At 37.6% G+C, this 20,006-nt stretch overlaps 1 protein-coding gene across 3 annotated transcripts; it reads left to right on the top strand.

Moving 5' to 3' along the window:
• Positions 1-11,640: 11,640 nt before the first annotated feature.
• Positions 11,641-19,031, top strand: LOC104219541 (RAF-like serine/threonine-protein kinase PRAF). Of its 3 annotated transcripts, XM_070162437.1 has the most exons (10): positions 11,645-11,971; positions 12,297-15,401; positions 15,485-15,657; positions 15,769-15,840; positions 15,987-16,139; positions 16,297-16,460; positions 16,902-17,049; positions 18,172-18,294; positions 18,393-18,480; positions 18,620-19,031. In XM_070162437.1, exons 2-10 carry the CDS (start codon positions 12,431-12,433, stop codon positions 18,835-18,837), a joined length of 4,110 nt encoding a protein of 1,369 aa, XP_070018538.1. In that variant the 5' UTR covers positions 11,645-11,971; positions 12,297-12,430; the 3' UTR covers positions 18,838-19,031. The 3 variants fall into 3 exon arrangements, 2 of the variants coding, with proteins under 2 accessions (XP_070018539.1, XP_070018538.1); XM_070162438.1 differs by having other exon boundaries at positions 11,644-15,359; XR_011403561.1 differs by lacking the exons at positions 18,393-18,480; positions 18,620-19,031 and adding an exon at positions 17,703-17,810 and having other exon boundaries at positions 11,641-15,401; positions 18,172-18,270.
• The last annotated feature ends 975 nt before the right edge of the window (positions 19,032-20,006 follow it).

The raw sequence follows: 20,006 nt of genomic DNA, 5'->3' as shown, positions 1-20,006 counted from the left end.
TCCAGGGGAAGTTGAGAAAAAAAAGGAAAACAACAGTTAAGAAAATTGTGGACCTAATTCCAAGAGGGCCCCAGCAGATCATCGAGATGTAGGAGCATCCCCGACAGATTTTCGACAAAGTTCCAAGAGGGTCGGACAACACAGAGTGGGGAAGGAAGAAAAGGAAAATTCATCCTCAGCAAAATAATCCCCAGCAAGTTTTGATAGCGTAATGAAACACAGAGCGGGGAAGGGAGAAAGGGAAAAACCATCACCAGCAGGAGTGGCATGACCACTCACCATGTTTTAAAACTAACAAATTTTCTTTGATTTGAAGCAGGAAAAGGAAATTTTATTAATGGCGAAAAAACATGCCACAAGGAAGAGCATCAAAACTGGGGCAGAAAATTTTCTGCCATTGTCGAAAATTTTCTCGGAGGAACGAGGAAATCAATTCAAGTTTTAAGGGATAGCAAGACAACACGATTTTAAGAAAAACAGTCGGAGGTAAGACAATTTCAAGTTTTGAAGTTGGGTGCATCCGCTCTCGAATAGGATATTTTGGGTTCATCCGCCCTCGAATAGGATATTTTGGGTTCATCCGCCCTCGAATAGGATATTTTGGGTTCATCCACCCTCGAAAAAGATATTATGGGTCTATCTGCCCTCGAATAGGATATGATGGGTCTATCCGGATATTTTGGGTTCATCCGCCCTCGAATAGGATATTTTGGGTTCATCCGCCCTCGAATAGGATATTTTGGGTTCATCCGCCCTCGAATAGGATATTTTGGGTTCATCCGCCCTCGAAAAAGATATTATGGGTCTATCTGCCCTCGAATAGGATATGATGGGTCTATCCGCCCTCGAATAGGATATTTTGGGTTCATCCGCCCTCGAATAGGATATATTGGGTTCATCCGCCCTCGAATAGGATATTTTGGGTTCATCCGCCCTCGAAAGGATATTATGGGTCTATCCGCCCTTGAATAGGATATGATGGGTCTATCCGCCCTCGAATAGGATATTTTGGGTTCATCCTCCCTCTAATAAGATATGTTGGGTTCATCCGCCCTCGAATAGGATATGTTGGGTTCATCCGCCCTCGAATAGGATATTTTGGGTTCATCCGCCCTCGAATAGGATATTTTGGGTTCATCCGCCCTCGAAAAGGATATTTTGGGTTCATCCTCCCTCGAATAGGATATGTTGGGTTCATCCGCCCTCGAATAGGATATTTTGGGTTCATCCGCCCTCGAAAAGGATATTTTGGGTTCATCCGCCCTCGAAAAGGATATTTTGGGTCTATCCTCCCTCGAATAGGATATGATGGGTCTATCCGCCCTCGAATGGGATATTTTGGGTTCATCCGCCCTCGAATAGGATATTTTGGGTTCATCCGCCCTCGAATAAGGATATTTTGGGTTCGTCCGCCCTCGAATAGTATATTTTGGGTTCATCCGTCCTCGAATAGGATATGTTGGGTTCATCCGCCCTCGAATAGGATATTTTGGGTTCATCCGCCCTCGAAAAGGATATTATGGGTCTATCCGCCCTCGAATAAGATGTGATAGGTCTATTCGCCCTCGAATAGGATATTTTGGGTTCATCCGCCCTCGAATAGTATATTTTGGGTTTATCCGCCCTCGAATAGGATATGTTGGGTTCATCCGCCCTCGAATAGGATATTTTGGGTTCATCCGCCCTCGAATAGGATATGTTGGGTTCATCCGCCCTCGAATAGGATATTTTGGGTTCATCCGCCCTCGAATAGGATATTTTGGGTCTATCCGCCCTCGAATAGGATATGATGGGTCTATCCGCCCTCGAATGGGATATTTTGGGTTCATCCGCCCTCGAATAGGATATTTTGGATTCATCCGCCCTCGAATAGGATATTTTGGGTTCATCCGCCCTCGAATAAGAATATTTTGGGTTCGTCCGCCCTCGAATAGGATATTTTGGGTTCATCCGCCCTCGAATAGGATATGTTGGGTTCATCCGCCCTCGAATAGGATATTTTGGGTTCATCCGCCCTCGAAAAGGATATGATGGGTCTATCCGCCCTCGAATAGGATATGATGGGTCTATCCGCCCTCGAATAGGATATTTTGGGTTCATCCGCCCTCGAATAGGATATTTTGGGTTCATCCGCCCTCGAATAGGATATGTTGGGTTCATCCGCCCTCGAATAGGATATTTTGGGTTCATCCGCCCTCGAAAAGGATATTATGGGTCTATCCGCCCTCGAATAGGATATTTTAGGTTCATCCGCCCTCGAATAAGGATATTTTGGGTGCGCCCGCCCTCGAATAGGATATTTTGGGTTCATCCGCCCTTGAATAGGATATTTTGGGTTCATCCGCCCTCGAATAGGATATTTGGGGTTCATCCGCCCTCGAATAGGATATTTTGGGTTCATCCGCCCTCGAAAATGATATTATGGGTCTATCTGCCCTCGAATAGGATATGATGGGTCTATCCGCCCTCGAATAAGATATTTTGGGTTCATCCACTCTCGAATAGGATATTTTGGGTTCATCCGCCCTCGAATAGGATATAATGGGTCTATCCGCCCTCAAATAGGATATTGAATTTAATCCTTACTCAAAAGGACATTTAATTTATTTCGACCCGAGTGGTCATGCTTGTATAAACATTGCCAAAATATATATTTTCATAAATCATTGCCAAATGCATTTTATTTTCAAAGTTGCTGATGAAGTCAGGAGCCTGCCTGGAGAATGGGGGGCGTTAAATTCTAAGATTGTTGAAGAAGTCAGGAGCCCGCCTGGAGAATGGAGGTTGTGCCATCTTTCAAAAGTCAAGGTGGAGTGAGGAGCCCATTTGCAGAACAGGGGAATACATTTCAAGATCAAATCAGAAGTCAGTAATGCGTAGGGTTACAAAAAAAAATCCCCAGCATAACAAGCTTTAATGAAGGAAGCAGTATCCCAGCAGACCGAACAAAATGATGACACTTGTAAAAGCAAAAGGCCAGTGTCATCCCCAGCAGTTTTCGGAAGAAAAAGGACCGGAGGAAACACAACCCGACAAGAAAGCAAGGCAACAAGAACAAGTCGTAGATAGATAAGATTTTTTTTAATTCCTAGTTTAAGTCTAGCTTCTTGTTTTCTTTTGACACGGTGTAATAAGGAAATTGAAAAGCAGTAGCAACAGCATGCAGCAACAGTAACGACAAAATTGCAGTTCCATGGTAGTCCCAGCTACCAAAACTTCCTGAACTACTTTAACCTGATTCCCTTCTAGCCAGGGATATGTAGGAAACCTTTGAAGAAAAGGTTCGGTTAAATCTTTTTCAAAAAAATGATTCCTACGGAGTACTCGGATGGGCAAAAATCGCTCACTTTATCTTTGCACGAAAACTCTTCGTGCCTTCGAACAAAGAGGGGCAGCTGTAAGCACGTGATTTTTGCCCTATATGAGAATTACTCCCAAAAATTCAAAATAAAACAATTTTCCTTTTGTGTGCAATTTTGAGAATTTCGTGGTATTTTTGGATAATTATTTGTATTTGTCCAAGCATGCTTATTTGTTAAATTAATAAAAAATACAAAAATATGCCGCATTTGCATTTAGAATTTAATTCTACAATTAGGAGCAATTAAGTTTGTTTTTACAAGAACAAAAAATCATAAAAATAATGTACGTTGCATTTTTAGCATTTAATGTCCAAATTGTGTGATTTTATCGTAATTGCTATTTAATTATGTGTTAATTGTTATTAAGAGTTAATTAGCATTTTTATAAATTAATTTAGTTTTATAGGCTAATTTAGGATTTTTAGAATTTTAGTTTTATTTAAAGAAAAATAAAAGAAGAAAAAAGAAGCAATAAAAGAGGAAGAAAATCGGATTGGGCCTTTTCTTCAATTTTAAAACCACAGGCCCAAAGAACCAAACCCCCACTGGGTCGACCCGACCCGGTTTGCCCCACAGCCCAAACAAACACCCCCTTTTTTCTTCCATTTTCCATTTCCATTTTTTACCCCTAAACCCTAAAACACTCGCCCCCCTCATCTTCTTCTTCTCCAAACAACCCCTCAAGCTCTCATGGCTGCCTCCTCCTTCGTCTGCGTCCAAACGACCACCCCGTCCCCATCGTCCCTCACGAACAGCGGACCAGCGACGCAGCCAGCCAGCCTCATCGCTTCTGAGCAACCACCAGCCATGAACACCACCCAATGCACCATTGTTGCTGCCCTCCCCATCGTCCCTCGTTGCTTCGTCTTCAACGACCTCCCATGGTTGTATTTCTGCATCTGCCTCACCTCACGTCTAGCTGACCACTAAAACCAGCCTCATCATCGTCGTTCTTCGACGTCAACCTCAAGTCCAAAACAGGCTCCATCTCCGGCAACCATGGCCGTTGCTTCATCTGCTTCGTCTTCACCAGTCCGTCGACCTCCCATGGCTGATGCTCCTTCTTCTTCTTCATCGTCTCCCTCAGCTCACGTCCAAACGAACCCCATCGACGACCATAACACCATTGTTGCTGCCTTCGTCGAGCTCCAACCAAACCTTGCTGCTGCTTCTTCTTCACCATGGCCACTACCTCGTCGACCTCCAGCAAAGAACGCCCAAGAACCCACCCTGCTGCTTCCACGACCACACGCACACACACGGAGGAAAAGCGAAGCAGTCCGGTTAAAGTCTGGCAAAGTTCTGTCAAGGTCTCGTTTGGTTTTGTTTGAGTCCGTTGTTGTTCGTCGTTTGGTGAGGTCCAGTCTGAGTTCGTCAAGGTTAAAAGAGAAGGTGGGTTTTCATTGAAGTCGAGATCCATTAGGTCGTTTGCAGTCTTGGTTCGAGTTTGCCATTTCCGTTCGAGTACGTCGTTGTTCATTTCGGTTAGTTGGTTTAAGTTTCATTTCTGCCCGTATTTTGTTTGATATTCTCAGATTTTAAATCAGTATATGTTTGATTCTTTTCTTGTTCATTGTTTTTCATTTCTTGATTATTTCTTCAGTTTGTTTTATGTTCTTGTTTAGTTTTAATATATAAGTGTTTAGTTTAATCATGTTGTTAGATTTAATTTAAAGTTCAATTGATTATTGAGTTTAGTGATTTGAATATACTTGTTTGTTATGTTCAATTTGTTACTATTATTGAATCTGAAAGTATATTTGTTGTTAAAAATATTGTTCAGTCAGAAATATTGAGTTTCTAGCCTAAATTTGTTGATGAAATCTGATTAGAAATTGGTTATAGCTGTTGTATTTTGGTTAGATTGATTAGGTGAATTGGTTATAGCTGATGGAGGTAGAATGGTAAATTGCAGTATTTTCAGGGGTAGAATAGTAAATTGCAGTATTTTCAAGGGCATTTTCAGGATTTTAAATAAGTCTTAAAAAATTATTAATGAGTGCTCTGTCCACTAAGTATTAAATAATATTAAAATAAAACATAAAATAATACGTAGTGGGGGACAAGACATATGTTAGTGGGAAATAATGCATTTGTTTAATCAATAATGGGGAACAAGACATAGTGGGATTACGGGGCTAAAGAAAAGTTGATTAAATAAAATAACAATTGTTTTTTTATGTAGTAGAGGATTTGGTAAGAGAAAGTGGATTGTTTTATTATTTGTTTAATTGATTAAAGGGTATGTTATGGGGCATAAATATAGTAGACTTGGAGATAATTAAAGGGGGGGGGGGGATTTGATCATCATAAATTCAGAGCTTAAGTTAAAAATAAAACTGATTTGTCAGAACTTAAAAAATTCAGTTTTTGAGAATTAAAAACTGAAAGTAAAGCCTTTCTTTACTACTGAGAATCAGAATATTGTTACTGCTTCTGTGGTTTGCATTTGGTACAACTGATTTTCAGATTGGTTTTCTTGGGTTTTCTTTTGGTTTTGGAGTGCTGTTTCATTGAATTCTTGGGTTTCAGCTTGGGTTTCTGGTATTGTTTGTTGTTCGGTTATTCTTGAATCTGTTACTGGTTGTGGAATCATCTCTATTGGTTTTAAGATATGTCCCTGGGTGTTCAATTTTCTACTGTTGTTGCTGTTGTTATATGCTACTGCATTTCTGCTGATCTTCCTCTTCTTTTACTTCCAATATCAGGTACACAACTGACACGCTGGTTACTGTAAGCTGAAACATGAAGCATGAATATGAAATGAAAAGTTGAAGTTCTGAATTTATCTTAGTTATATTCTGAATTTTAGTTGTGTATATACATTATTTAGTTTCCTCTAATCAGAATCATGTAGTTGTTTAATATATAATGGAACATTGAATAGTAGCTTAGTGGACTAACTGTCTATGTATTGCTAAAAAAAATAAATGGTGTAGTAACTCTGTTCAGACAGTTCGTTATTGTTTGATGATTATCATATCTCAAAAAGCATGTTAGCTGATTTAGACTATTCTTAAACATTCAACAGTTAGCTCATTAAACGAATAGACCGTTTCGGAACTTGTAGGAATATTGTTTAGCTAGATCCTATTGGTTAATTTCAGCATGTAAATGGTTTAGGATTAAAATTAGATTGCCAAGTTTTTTTTTAATTTGACAAACTGTGAGCATGCCTAGTATAATGTAACTAGGTAGTAACATGTGAATGAGATGGCCCAGGTCTAGTTTTGTGCCATACACGTTGGGCCTGGGTCCACGTTGGCTAACGGGCTGTCCATAATGTGCTTACATTCTGATTTAACAAATTGCGTTCGGAACCCAACTATAACAACTCGTAAGCATGTAAATAAATTAGGATCTTTTCTCTTTCATTTTTTAAAGACAAATTTAATAGAAAAAATGTAGGCACTTTAGGATTATCCTTTTAAAATAAATGAGATGAGTCTCACCCAATAAAACGCACAAGTTGCAGGGCCTTCAATAAATGGTTAATAATTGTATAGACTTCGGGATCGGTCGTTTAGCAAATTTCACGGCCTTACCCAAAATAATGATACGCTTGTCGCTTTAGGCGCGCCTTTAACAATTTATTTTCTGAAACTCGGGTGCACATTTATGTGACCCAAATCCAAATCTCAACAAAGTCGAAATATGTCGATAACCACGGGTACATTGATGTGACGTGGTTCGAGATATATTTTCACGATGTTGCAATTCTGTGTTAAAATAATAATAATGATAAAAGCGGTTAAAAGTTAAAATTCGCACATATGTTCAACATGTATTATATCAGATAATCAAGCCGAATACGATAGTTGAGCGACCGTGCTAGAACCACGGAACTCGGGAACGCCTAACACCTTCTCCCGGGTTAACAGAATTCCTTATCCGGATTTCTGGCGCGCAGACTGTTAAATAGAGTCAATATTTTCCTCGATTCGGGATTCAACCAGTGATTTGGGACACCATAAATCTCCCAAGTGGCGACTCTTAAATAAATAAATAAATCCCGTTTCGATTGTCCTTTAATTGGAAAAAACTCCCTTCCGCACCCTTTTGAGGCGGCGCGTGCGAAAAAGGAGGTGTGACACTACCGAGAGGTATAGAGTGAATAGAATCGTGCAATGGTTATATCATACTCCCCAAATGTGACAATCTAGCTTTAGACTCAAGAATCGATCAATTGACCACCTAGGCGAAAGTCGCTACCCTAGTGCCTTTTAATCATTTGAACAACTCGCAATAGTTAAACCTTAGCTTTATTTAGTTTAATTGAGCATTGTAGTTTTATAAAATTAGAATCATAATCAAAACGAAAAATGTGTAGAAGTGCAATTAAGAGCAAATACGCAACTCCGCTTTAGATAGACACCTGACTCCAATATCTAGCTCCCTGTGGAAATCGATCCCGACCTTAATTGGGTAAAAGCTGCTTCGACCTCTCTCGCTACTCCATAGTAGTGCAGGGTTGGCCTCAATCACACTGTAGCTAGATTTGAATAAAATGAAATTCTTTTAAAATAAATGTAATATGTAGGCTACACGTCTATGTTTATCTAAATAACAAAAAAGAGTTTACAAAAACAAATAAAAGTATACTTATATATATAATAATGTAAACATACATGCTGGAGAAAGAAACATCACAAAATCAATCAATATTTAAAAAAAAAAGTTGCTTCTTTTTTCTTTTTGAAGAATATTTGTTTAAAGAGTCAATTGCATAAATGGACATCAAACAAATAACAAAAATTTGGCTATACAATTACTATCATTAATTTTAATTTAGCACATTCAAGGAATTGAAGGGTATAAGCCGAAATCCCTTCATTTTGCTGTAGTCAAGCTAATATTGCAAGGGTATAATATTTTTTTTGTTGAAGAATATTAGTTTTGAACCATTAGATTATGTGAAAGATTTTTTTTCAAACTCAACAAAAGATAAATTGGTTTCTAATTGATAGTTTCTATATCGACTTTTAAGTGTAACAAAGAGTATATATAGAAAAATAATTGGTGTGACGTGAAATATTTTTTTAAAAATGTAAACAAATTATTTTGAAAAAACTCTTTACTTTTTTAATTCAAAGATAAGATATTTTTGAACATTAGTAGATAGTTTTAAAATTATTATAATAGAAGTTATATAATGGATAAACTCAAAAAATTGAAATCTTATGGAATATTTACATAATATCCGGTCATATTATTTTTTACTTTTTATAGCTAATATAAATAGATGATATACCGACAACACACAATTATACACATATTATATATAGATTATATATAAATTGTACATCATTCAAATTTTTAATTTAAATGGTCGGGTGAGCACCTATTTAGGTTGATTAGATAAAGCCAAAAGAAAAATATGAATAATTTCAACCAAAGACTAAAAATATAATTAAAGTTCATATGTAGACAATTTCTATTAAAAGCCATCCTTTTATAGTGAAATAAATTAATTTTTTGTAACAAAGAAATAATAACATAAAAAATAAGATAAAAGAAAATATATATTGAAAAAATGTTAGAAAAATCTAAAAACGAGAAATAAAAGATGACAACAAATTTCTTTTTATGTTTCATCTTTGTTGAGTATAAAAATTTTGAAAGTTAATCTCATCGATTTCAAATATATTTTTTTCAACTCAAATACATAGATTATAAGATAAGGATATCTTAGAATATTTTCTTTATTTACATTATGTGTCGTTTTTAAAAAGTCATTATTGCTAACAAACTGATATGATATTCGAATTTGAATTGGAATGCAATTTGAGTAGTTTACATTGAGGTTAAGCCAAGTATGATGTCGAAAAATAAACTACTTGACAATTTTAAGACAATATGTGCAATGTTTTATAATAATAATAATCAACTAATTTAACATTTAATGATTCAAAGAATAAATTTTTTGTATATATAGGGTATTAAAAATTCAAACTTGGGGCTAGAGATATCGATAAACTTAAAGTGGAGTCATACTGAAATAAATCCGGCCAAAGAATCATTTAAATTTTTAGATAGGCGATTAAAGTGAATTTTAAATTAAGGATAATATCTTCACTTGCATCATTATAAAGATAATCATTTTTATAATATATATAAAGTTTTAGAAATTAAAATTTCAAAATAGAAATATTTTTTGAAAGATAAAATCATACCAAATAAGAGTTCAAGTCGTAGTATAAGAGTCACGTCATAATCAAAGAATCGTTTATATTGTGTCAACCTTTGTGCTTTGCCATAAATATAAGTTGTTATTTCACTTTGTGGCTATTTTTAGGTTCCAATGACGCCTATGAGAATAATGCAAAAATAAATTTTTATCACTATGAGAATTGAAAAATGTTAGTCTTTTTTTATATAATGTTTCTTAATTAATATCTGATGATTATCTATAACTATTTAGAAGGTTTAAATGTTAAGGTTATTTACATATAATTCAAATAACTCAGATATTTAACATGGTTAATATCAAATATCTAAATGGAGTTAAAGAAAATCTCAAGCTAAAGATTTTTTTTTTATATTTTTAGATAGCCAGCTAAAATGAGTTTTGAATTAAGAATAATATTTTGAATTACATTATTATAAAAATAATTATTATTGAAAAATAATATTTTAGAAACCGAAATTTTAAGAAAGAATTATTTTTTAAGAGATATCAACACACTAAATAAGAATTCAAGTAGTGGTAAAAGAGTTAAGTCTTACCCAAAGAGTCATTCATTGTCTCAACATTTGAGTATTTTGCCATAAATATGAGTTATTATTTTGCTTCCTGACTATTTTTAGGATCCAATGACACCGGTAAAAATGGTATCAAAAAAGAAAAATAGAAAAAATGGTTAATTTTTTTCATGTAGTTAATATCCAATGATTATCTATATTTACTAAGAAAGTGTAAATTTTAAGATTATTTACATACAATCCAAATAACTTAAATATTTGACATAATTAGTGATCGCGCGTCCGTGCGGGTACTAATACTAGTATTATATTACGCTAGTTCGAATTAGTCGGGTCCTGGTATAAGATGTTAAATGAGAAAATGCATAAAGTACCCACTAAACTTGTCCGGAAAAATTATTTACACACCTAAACTTTACGGGTGACCTTTTACCCCATTATTCTAAACTTAAGTGAATTTAATATCTCATTCAAAATACTGAACCAATCTTGTGGTGGGATGTGTTAACACGCGCCATACATGTATCAAATGCTACACTATATATATATATATATATAGTTCTTCTTTCCTTTTCTATATTTTTTTCATTTCATCTTCTTCACCTTTCTTCCTCATTATTTTTGCCGCTGCCACTGTGGAAGCCATTCACAGCCATAACCTCCCTTAAATAACTCTATCTCTATTCTTCTTTTTTCATTGTAGATAATTTATTTGTGGCTTTGACATTACACGAAATTAAGGAGAAAAAGCATCAGAAAGCTTGGGATAGAGAGAAATTTTGGGTTGGCCGGAAAGTTTGGTATCGTTGGTATCTATTTTTTGATGAGTTGGGTTTGTGCTCCTAATTTCCTTCGTATGGGTTTCCTTAGTAGAATTTTGTCACTTTATTCCTCCTAGTTTTGTATTGGAAGAGTGAATAAAACCTGATATATAGAGCCACTCGTTAAGGACCTATAAATTTTCTCCGGCCGAAAAATTTTTCGGTGACACCTTGTTTTCTTTTAAACACTATTTCTGGTTCTAAAGAGGTATTTTTCAGCAAATAAATGAAAAATCGGATGGAGAAAATCTCAATTGAAGAAGGATGTAGATAAGAATAAGGTTACCGGAAATGGATATTTTAGCCAAGGTAGCGCTCAGTTCACTGCTTCTGTTAAATGAAGAAAGAGAAAGAAAACGAAAAAGAAAAGAAAAATAAATGAGAAAAGAGAAAAAAGTAGTATTAAGTTAATTAGTTATAATATCCAATATGAAAGTGACACCTGAACCATTAAATTAGTTTTAAGTTATTTTTTTTTGCCTTCACGCGCATAACTACACGTTTTATGCCATGTTATCACTCAAGAGGGTATTAAATTAACTTAAGTTTAGAATAGGAGGTAAAAGGTCGCCCGTAAAATTTAGGTGTGTAAATAATTTATCCGGACAAGTTTAACAGGCACTTTATGCATTTTCTCACGTTAAATAAGAAACAACACAAAAAGAAAAATTGAGCTCCATCACCGCATTTGACTGAAATTAGCGAATTGCACACTTCTGCATGAACTCTTCCACGTGCCCTTTCCCCCCTTCACTTTCTCTTTCTCTCACTACACTCACTACATTTGATTTCCATTAGTATTTTAATACAATTTAAAAATTATATTCAGCAACTTTTTTTTTCAAGAAATCAATAACCAGGCACCCTTCCTCTTTCATCTCTACATTTTGATAGTGACCCACGCAGCTTTTTTCCTCCATTTTTTTGCTTCACCTTCTCCCATACAGCACACATTTTTCTGCAAAATCTCTCAGAAAAAAGAGCAACAAAAAAAAATCCCGTTAAAAAAAAATTGTATCTTTTTATGGCATATCAGCTGCAAAAAATATAGAGATTAGCAAGAAAGTGCTGTTCTTGTTTTTTGAGGTATTTTCCAGTTCTTGAATCTTGGTTACTGAATACAAATATTTACTAAAAAACCCTTTTGATTTGCCTATATTTGTGTTAAGCCCCATTAGGGTTTATTTGAGGTTCAAAGCAGCTGTTAGTAGTATTGGCCTATTGGGTTTTCTGTGTTTGTATAGTAGCTCAATGTAGAAAAGGATAAACCCTAGAATTAAAACAGCAATTGTAGGTTTTTGGGTTGAATCAAGATTTGGTTTTTGAGAAGAAAACAAATATTGAATTTGATTTGCCTATATTTGTGTAAACCCGTTAGGGTTAATTGGGTCTTTTTTGGTTTGTATTGTAGCTCAATGTAGAGAAGGATAAAGCCTACAACCAGAACAGCAATTTTAGGTTTTTGGGTTGAAGCAAGATTTGGGTTTTTGGTAAAAAGATTGAATTTTTATTTGTAAAGATAGAAATATATGTAAGTAGTGGGTTATGGCTTTTGATCAGAATTCAATTCCTAAAGATTTGCGCCCGTTGAACATTGTTAGGACAGTGCCAGAAGACTCTGGCATTGCTTCTGTGACCACATCTGGTAGACCCGTTGAGGGGTTTTATGGTAACCCAACCCGGGATGTTGGAGGTAGTCCTGGAACTATACCTGGGGTTTATTACCCTACCACTGTAGCGGATGCTGGGTTTGTAGGATTAGGGTTTACCAATGCCGGCCCAGGAGCGACCGGTTGGGTCCCACAGGTTGTGCCTTCTCAGCCTCCTGGTGTTGTTAGTGTTGGCGTTATGAATTCGGGAAGTGGGTCATCGAAGAATCTGCATTTTGGGGCACGTGTTAGTAGTAATGCGTCTGATCGTGCTAGTGATGATGGTGGTGATGATTCGGTGTCGGGGAGGAAAGTTAAGTTTTTGTGTAGTTTTGGGGGGAGGATAATGCCGAGGCCGAGTGATGGCGCATTGAGATATGTGGGTGGACAGACTAGGATTATTAGTGTTAGGAGGGAGGTGAGTTTTGCTGAACTGGTTCACAAAATAGTAGATACTTATGGGCAGGATGTGGTGATTAAGTACCAGTTGCCTGATGAGGATCTTGACGCGTTAGTGTCTGTTTCTTGTCCGGAAGATCTTGAAAATATGATGGATGAGTACGAAAAGTTGGTTGAAAGAGCTTCAGATGGGTCTGCTAAATTGAGGGTGTTCCTGTTTTCGGCTTCAGAGCTAGAATCGTCCGGTGTGGTGCAATTAAGAGATCTGCAAGATAGTGGACAGAGGTATGTCGAGGCAGTGAATGGGATTGGTGATGGGTTTAGTGGTATTGGTATTACTAGGAAAGGGAGTACCGCTAGTGCTGGTTCCACCCAGAATTCAGAATTTAGTGGCTCTGAAGCTGTTGATAGCTTAGCCAATGGTCAAGGGGAGCTTAGAGGCATACCTGCTGTTGACGCACTATCACCTAGTGGGACTTCTGCTACCTCTCAAGAACCTGCTTATCGATTGGTGTATACAGATGCAAATCCTGCAACTCATGCCGATGCTCCTGTCACTCCAATGACCATTCCATTAGTCGTTCCCGGGCCAGTGCCAAGCTTATCTGCTCAGCCGGAGAATGCGTTAGAGAAATCTGTGCCTGTCGCTGCTGCACAGCAGCGACAGATGGGTTATGATATGCAGCAAACAGGAGTGACTTATCCAGGAACTACACCATATGTCCCGACTTATGTGGATCCTCAAAGGGAGAACCTAAACCGTGCAGATTATGTTCAAATACCTTCCCAGATGGGATTCCCGAGGCAGCTTTTGGGAACTGTTGGGCCAGTAATCAATCAGCAGCATATAATTGCTGGTGCTCCGACTCAGCAGTTTGTCCCTGCTCTTCACATGACAATGACTCCTTCCGCTCATGTCAGTATGAATCCTAATATGGTTCCTTCACTGATTCAGCCCCAACATGTTAGGTTTGAAAATTATCCTGCAGAAGGCACATTGGGGCCGAGAGTTGTGCATTTCCCCGTTGACCAAGGATATAGTGCTTATCAGCATCAGGTCCCTCCTGCAGCTTACGGATGGCACCAGATTCCGCAGTCTCAGCAGGCACCGCTTTCTGAAGGCCAGGTGCCTCCACCACTGGTTACTGGTTCTGAGGCGTTATCTCGGTTTGATGACTGTCTAATGTGTCAAAAATCGCTGCCTCATGCACACTCAGATACAGTAGCAGTGGAACAAAGGGAGAGTCCTGCAAGCATAACATCTGATTTTAATTCAGTGTATCATAGCCTTAGATTGGATGAAAGGGGTCGGCCTATTCACCGAGCTGTTACAACCGGAACGTTAGGTGAGGGGGCTGTTGAACAACAAGGAGCTTCTGTTGGGCAAAGAATTGGGGGTCAAGCTGAGGCAGTTGGAGTCTCACAAAATGTTGATAAACAGTATGAATATGATAGGAACCTCCAAAAGCCTGAGTTTGTGCCAGAGCACCCAAAGGTGTCAGTTCCCCAAGGTATGATAGGGTTAACGGGTACGATGCAATCACCTTATGGAGTTTTTGTTGGTGCTGTTCCTCAACCGTACCATGTTAATGCCACTGAGCAGCTTATGGTTTCACCACAGTATCAGATTAAACAAGAAGTTGCTGCGAACAAACCAGTCAATAATGATTTCCTTAAAGTTGGAGTTGTGCCTGGTCAAATAGTGGATAACTTATGTGGCGAATCTCCCAAAAACTATGGTGGAAACACTCCTGCCATGCCTCCAAAAGAAGATGATGTAGAGTCCTTAACGGCTTACAACCACTTGAGACAAATTGAAGGAAGAATGGAAAATCTCCTGATAAACCCCGCTGAAGTGTTAGCACCTAATGAGCAGAGTAAGCCAACTGTTGATAACTTTAGAAGGGAAGACATGTTGAATAACAGAGTTCAACAGTTTGGTGGGAGGGAAGGATATCCAGGTTTGGTTACAAGTTACGTGAATCCAAATGAAATACCAGCTTCTTCAAATGACGCTCCTTTCATACATAACATTCGCGCCGCAGAAGGATATGAAGTCTCTTCCCATGTAACTGCCAATGCAACAGAAAGAACTCCAGCTATTGGTGAATGGAAAGATGGGGCCCAGCATTTCCAGCAAATGTTGAGTCCTACAACTACAGAAATGGCTGTACTCGATGGTACCCCACCATTTGTACAGGAAAGCTCAAATTCTTTATATAGCAACCAGGATCCTTGGAGTTTGCAACATGATGCCCATTTCCCTCCTCCTAAACCTAGTAAACTTCAGCTAAAAAAGGAAGCTGCTGGCACCAAGGATTACTCTGGCGAGAATCGTTTTGGCAATAACATTGAGTTGCCAACTGTTACTAAGGGGGGATTACAAACACAAATTCGGTTGGAAGATGGAGCTTGCCTGCCTTCAGGTAATACAGATTTCAGTTCAGATCAATCACGGTCCAAGAAAGGTGAGAAGCCTCAATTTCTGGATTTCTAGGTCGTCTTATGTTTTTGCAGTCCTAACTTTTTCTTTTCCTCTTTGCTGTCGAAGGCTCAGCAGAGGAAATGATCAAGCGAGAACTTCAGGCTGTTGCCGAGGGTGTCGCCGCTTCTGTTCTTCAGTCATCAACTCCATCTAATGCTGACCTTTCCATATCTTCTACTCAACTGAATGCTGAATTTGAAAGTGCTGATGCCGGAAAGGACACCAAAGATAAATTTGAGGTCTTAAATTCTCTCACACAATTACACGTGCTGCTATGCAAGTTGTTCATAATCGGTGTCTTGTATCTTATCTTTGCCTGTATTGCTAATCCACTAGCAATCTCTATTCAGGAAACTAAGACTCAATTTCCAGAGAGAGCAAATTTTGGATTTCCTGTTTCAGATGGCATTGGACGCTTGCAGGTTCGACATCTCTTGTCCAATGCAATTTCCATAATTTGTTAGCCTTAACTGAAAAAATGAAATGATCTTTTACTGTCTCTACCACTTTGCAGTGTTTTTAATTTTCACCCCACTTTTGTTCTTAATAAGTGCATTCATGTGAATAGATTATAAAGAATAGTGACCTCGAGGAGATGCGAGAATTGGGTTCTGGTACATTTGGCACTGTTTATCATGGAAAGTGGAGGGGTACTGATGTTGCAATTAAAAGGATTAATGATAGGTGTTTTGCTGGGAAAGCTTCAGAACAAGAGCGCATGGTTGGTATCTTTTCTCTTTCCTTCTGTTTACCGCTACTTGTCTATTTCTTTGTCTTTTTTCTTTCTCCCTGCACCTGATAATTTAACCAATTTATTGAAGATCTTTGCATCATTTGTTGATGTACATTTTTTTTTGCTGTGCTTATCTTTTTATTAGAGGGATGATTTCTGGAATGAGGCCATCAAACTCGCAGATTTGCACCATCCGAACGTTGTTGCATTCTATGGTGTTGTGCTAGATGGTCCAGGTGGCTCAGTGGCAACTGTTACAGAATATATGGTTAACGGGTCCTTGAGAAATGCTTTACAGAAGAATGAGAGGTAATCTTTCATTTGTAATCCGCTTGACTTCCATGGATTAAACGGAGTATTTGTTTATTGGCGATTCTTACTTCCACTGAATTTTGGGTTAAAAGTTGATAGGTTTGACCTCTACTATGGTTTCAGGGATTAAAAACATGGTGGTATAAATTCCTGTCTTTGCATTTTTAGGCTATTGTCGGTTAAAGGCCAACTGATTTTAAGCAAGGTTTTTCCAGCAAACCATGTGGTAATAGAGTGGTTTTCTTGTACTTAGTTTGTGGATGAGTAGGTCACTTTCATGATATTCTCCTGATCTTTGCGAGATCAGAAAGCCGTCTGTTTGGTTTTGATGTCTTCAGCTTGAGCACTTGGAGTCCTCTTATACATTAAAGTTTTATACTATTAGTGGTGTTAACATAAAAAAATGGGATGAGTAAACGCATGGCATACTGTTTTCAGGAATCTGGATAAGCGGAAACGCCTCGTTATCGCGATGGATGTTGCATTTGGAATGGAGTATTTGCATGGGAAGAATATAGTGCACTTTGACTTGAAAAGTGACAATCTGTTGGTTAATCTCCGTGATCCCCACCGTCCAATATGCAAGGTTAGTCATAGCCAAGAGACGGTTTTATTTGTCAGTTGATGAAAAAACTGTGCAGAAATGTTAAAGATTTAGTAGCCAATTATCTCAACAAGGGGAAGGGGTGCTAATCCTTGTCTAGCAAATTCTATTACATGTTGACATCACATAGAGACTAATTCAACTTTTATGCACAGTTAGATCCACAGGGTAGAAGATAGCTGATGGTTAATTGTTAGACATATTTCGGTAAAACATCATCTGATAATATCTGCAGTTGGTTATATTTTTTATGGTAGGCAGAATTGTTTGGTAAAAATTAGAGGATCTTTTTTTTTTTTTTTTTTTTTTTTTGAATCCTGGTGTACCCATGAGTTTAAGTTTTTTACATGTACCCATGAGTTTCAGCTTTGCATTTGAATCTCTTGGAAAGCCTTGGTGCTTTTCTAACTTGTCAAAAATAAGAAGAAAAAAAGGAAAAGAAACGCCTTGGTTGGTGCTTACTACACTTTTCGCCCTTGATAACATTGATCCATGGCTTGCGTCACTTGCATGTATCACCACTACCATCTATGGCATTGGTTGTATAATCATCATGTTATCATTATCATCATGGGCATCATTGTTGTCATCCTTAGTTTTATCGTGATTGTTTTGTCATCCTTTTGCCTTACTAGTGCTGATAAATAGAGAAGGGGAGACTTGACGTAACGGGTAAAGTTGTTGCCATGTAATCAAGAGGTCACGGGTCGAGCCATGGAAACATCCTCTTGCAGAAATGCAGGGTAAGGCTGCGTACAATAGACCATGTGGTCCGGCCCTTCCCCGGACCCCCCCCCCCCCCCGCATAGTGGGAGCTTAGTGCACCAATGCTGATAAATGGACCATGCTTCATTTATAATTTCTTTAGCCTTGTTATCTTTTTTCCTTTCACTTTTCCTGTGATAAAGAATAGCAGTACCCACTGTATTCTTCAAAAAGGGAATTGCAGCAAGTAGTATACACTCTTAAATTTCAGAATTCTCTCTTATCTTGTGCTTAACCATTTAAACACAAAAGCAGTCCATTGCCAATCATAAAAGCTCCCTGTCATACTATCGTCTGTTTCACTTTGGTATGATTGGAAATCTATCCTTCTCGTTTTAGGTTGGTGATTTGGGGCTATCCAAAGTGAAGTGTCAAACACTAATATCAGGCGGTGTACGCGGAACTCTCCCCTGGATGGCACCAGAACTTCTAAATGGGAGCAGTAGTCTTGTCTCTGAGAAGGTATTGAGAAGTGCTTAATTTATTACTTTGAGAAGTATTAATTTCCAGAAGGCGTAGAAGAGAACGTTTAACTCATTCTTTGCCGCTTGTTTTTGTAGGTTGATGTATTTTCCTTTGGAATTGTGATGTGGGAACTTCTTACGGGAGAAGAACCATATGCCGAGTTGCACTATGGAGCTATCATTGGTAATGTTGCTGCAGTCACAATATCTTTCCTTCCCTCTTAACTTCCAGATACTCTTCTTCAACTTCAACTGCAAATATTGTGCAAACGGTTGCTAAGGCATCAAACCGGTGTAAGTATTGACGACTGAATCCAATGCAGGTGGTATCGTGAGTAATACATTGCGGCCGCCTGTGCCGGAATCCTGTGATGCGGATTGGAGGATACTCATGGAGAGGTGTTGGTCAGCTGAACCGTCGGAAAGGCCTAGCTTTACTGAGATTGCCAATGATCTGAGAGTGATGCAATCTAAGCTCCCTCCCAAAGGACAAAACCAACAATCACCTCCTTCAGCAAATACCAACCAAGCTAAAAGTTGATGTTCTACATTTGTCTGTTATAGATTTTTCCTACCATGATTGACATGTGGAAGCTGAAGTTGGTATATAGATTTAGCTTATAAATGTAACAAAAATTATAGTGGTATCTTACTTTTGTTTTCTGGTACTTAGATTTACATCCCATTCCATTTTATTATTGGATTAATTTAGCATTCTACTGCAATCTAACGTTATATACTTGACCAAATTGACGTATAAGCGTAAGAAACTTAATTTCTTTTTTCGTTTCATTTCTTTTAATATAGTCTTACTCAGTTCGCTAGCAATAGTGTTGGTATGATATCTTTTATCCATAGATGGCTATTACTACCTAGAGTTTGACTCCATTTTTGGATTTGATCTTATTTCTTCTTGCTATTATTCTTACTTGTTGCAATTATTTTTCTTTTTCAGTTGTCCTCTAGTCGAGGGTCTATCGGAAACAACCTCTCTGCTCTTCTAGGGGTTAAGACTGCGTACATCTTACTCTCCCTAGTCTGCACTTGTGGGAAACTACTGGGTCTGTTGTTGTTGTATTTCTTTTAATATAGGCATTCTGATGAACTAGGTTGGGATCAAGCAGGAGCGGATTCAAGGTTTAAATATTATGGGTTCAATTTTTAAAATTTTTATCATTAAACCCGTTATAGTTTTTAAGTTATGAGTTCATGTCTATTATTTATCATAATTTTAGTTAAGTTTTACGTAGATTTATGATTCGTGCCAAAAATTATAGGTTCAGTTGAACCAACACTGACAATGGTTCGTCGCCCCTGGGATCTGAGGCATAGTTGATTGATTGATATATAAACACTCTGATGCACATATTGTTTTTGTTAGAATATACTATAAGCCATGCGTATTGTTATAGTATTCTTTATGAACAATTATTTATTTACTTGTTTAAATTCAATAAAGTTTCATTTTAAATAGATCATGTGTTGGTTTGTGCGTCCATTGCTTACATAGTAGATGATTTAGTGTATAGAGTTTAGCTTATACACGGAAGATTAAATCATCGGTTCTTGTAAGACATAAAAGTTAATGTTCACAATCTAATGATGGAATTGGACAAATCATCGGAATGATTGTAGCACAAGATTAAATATAATTTATCTTGATTATGGGAATGGTTTAATTCCAACTTCTTGTGCTAGTACATTTTGTAT

This window comes from Nicotiana sylvestris, chromosome 11 (genome assembly GCF_000393655.2).
Source record: "Nicotiana sylvestris chromosome 11, ASM39365v2, whole genome shotgun sequence".
NCBI lineage: Eukaryota > Viridiplantae > Streptophyta > Magnoliopsida > Solanales > Solanaceae > Nicotiana > Nicotiana sylvestris.
This window is presented reverse-complemented; position numbering and strand designations above follow the sequence as displayed.

What these genes read in the sequence shown, in the direction of transcription:
- LOC104219541 (XM_070162437.1), top strand. Translation starts at nt 12,431, where the DNA reads ATGGCTTTTGATCAGAATTCAATTCCTAAAGATTTGCGCCCGTTGAAC. An exon ending in ATGGCATTGGACGCTTGCAG is followed by an intron (nt 15,841 to 15,986) that starts GTTCGACATCTC and finishes TCATGTGAATAG; the next exon opens with ATTATAAAGAATAGTGACCT. An exon ending in GCACTATGGAGCTATCATTG is followed by an intron (nt 18,481 to 18,619) that starts GTAATGTTGCTG and finishes AATCCAATGCAG; the next exon opens with GTGGTATCGTGAGTAATACA.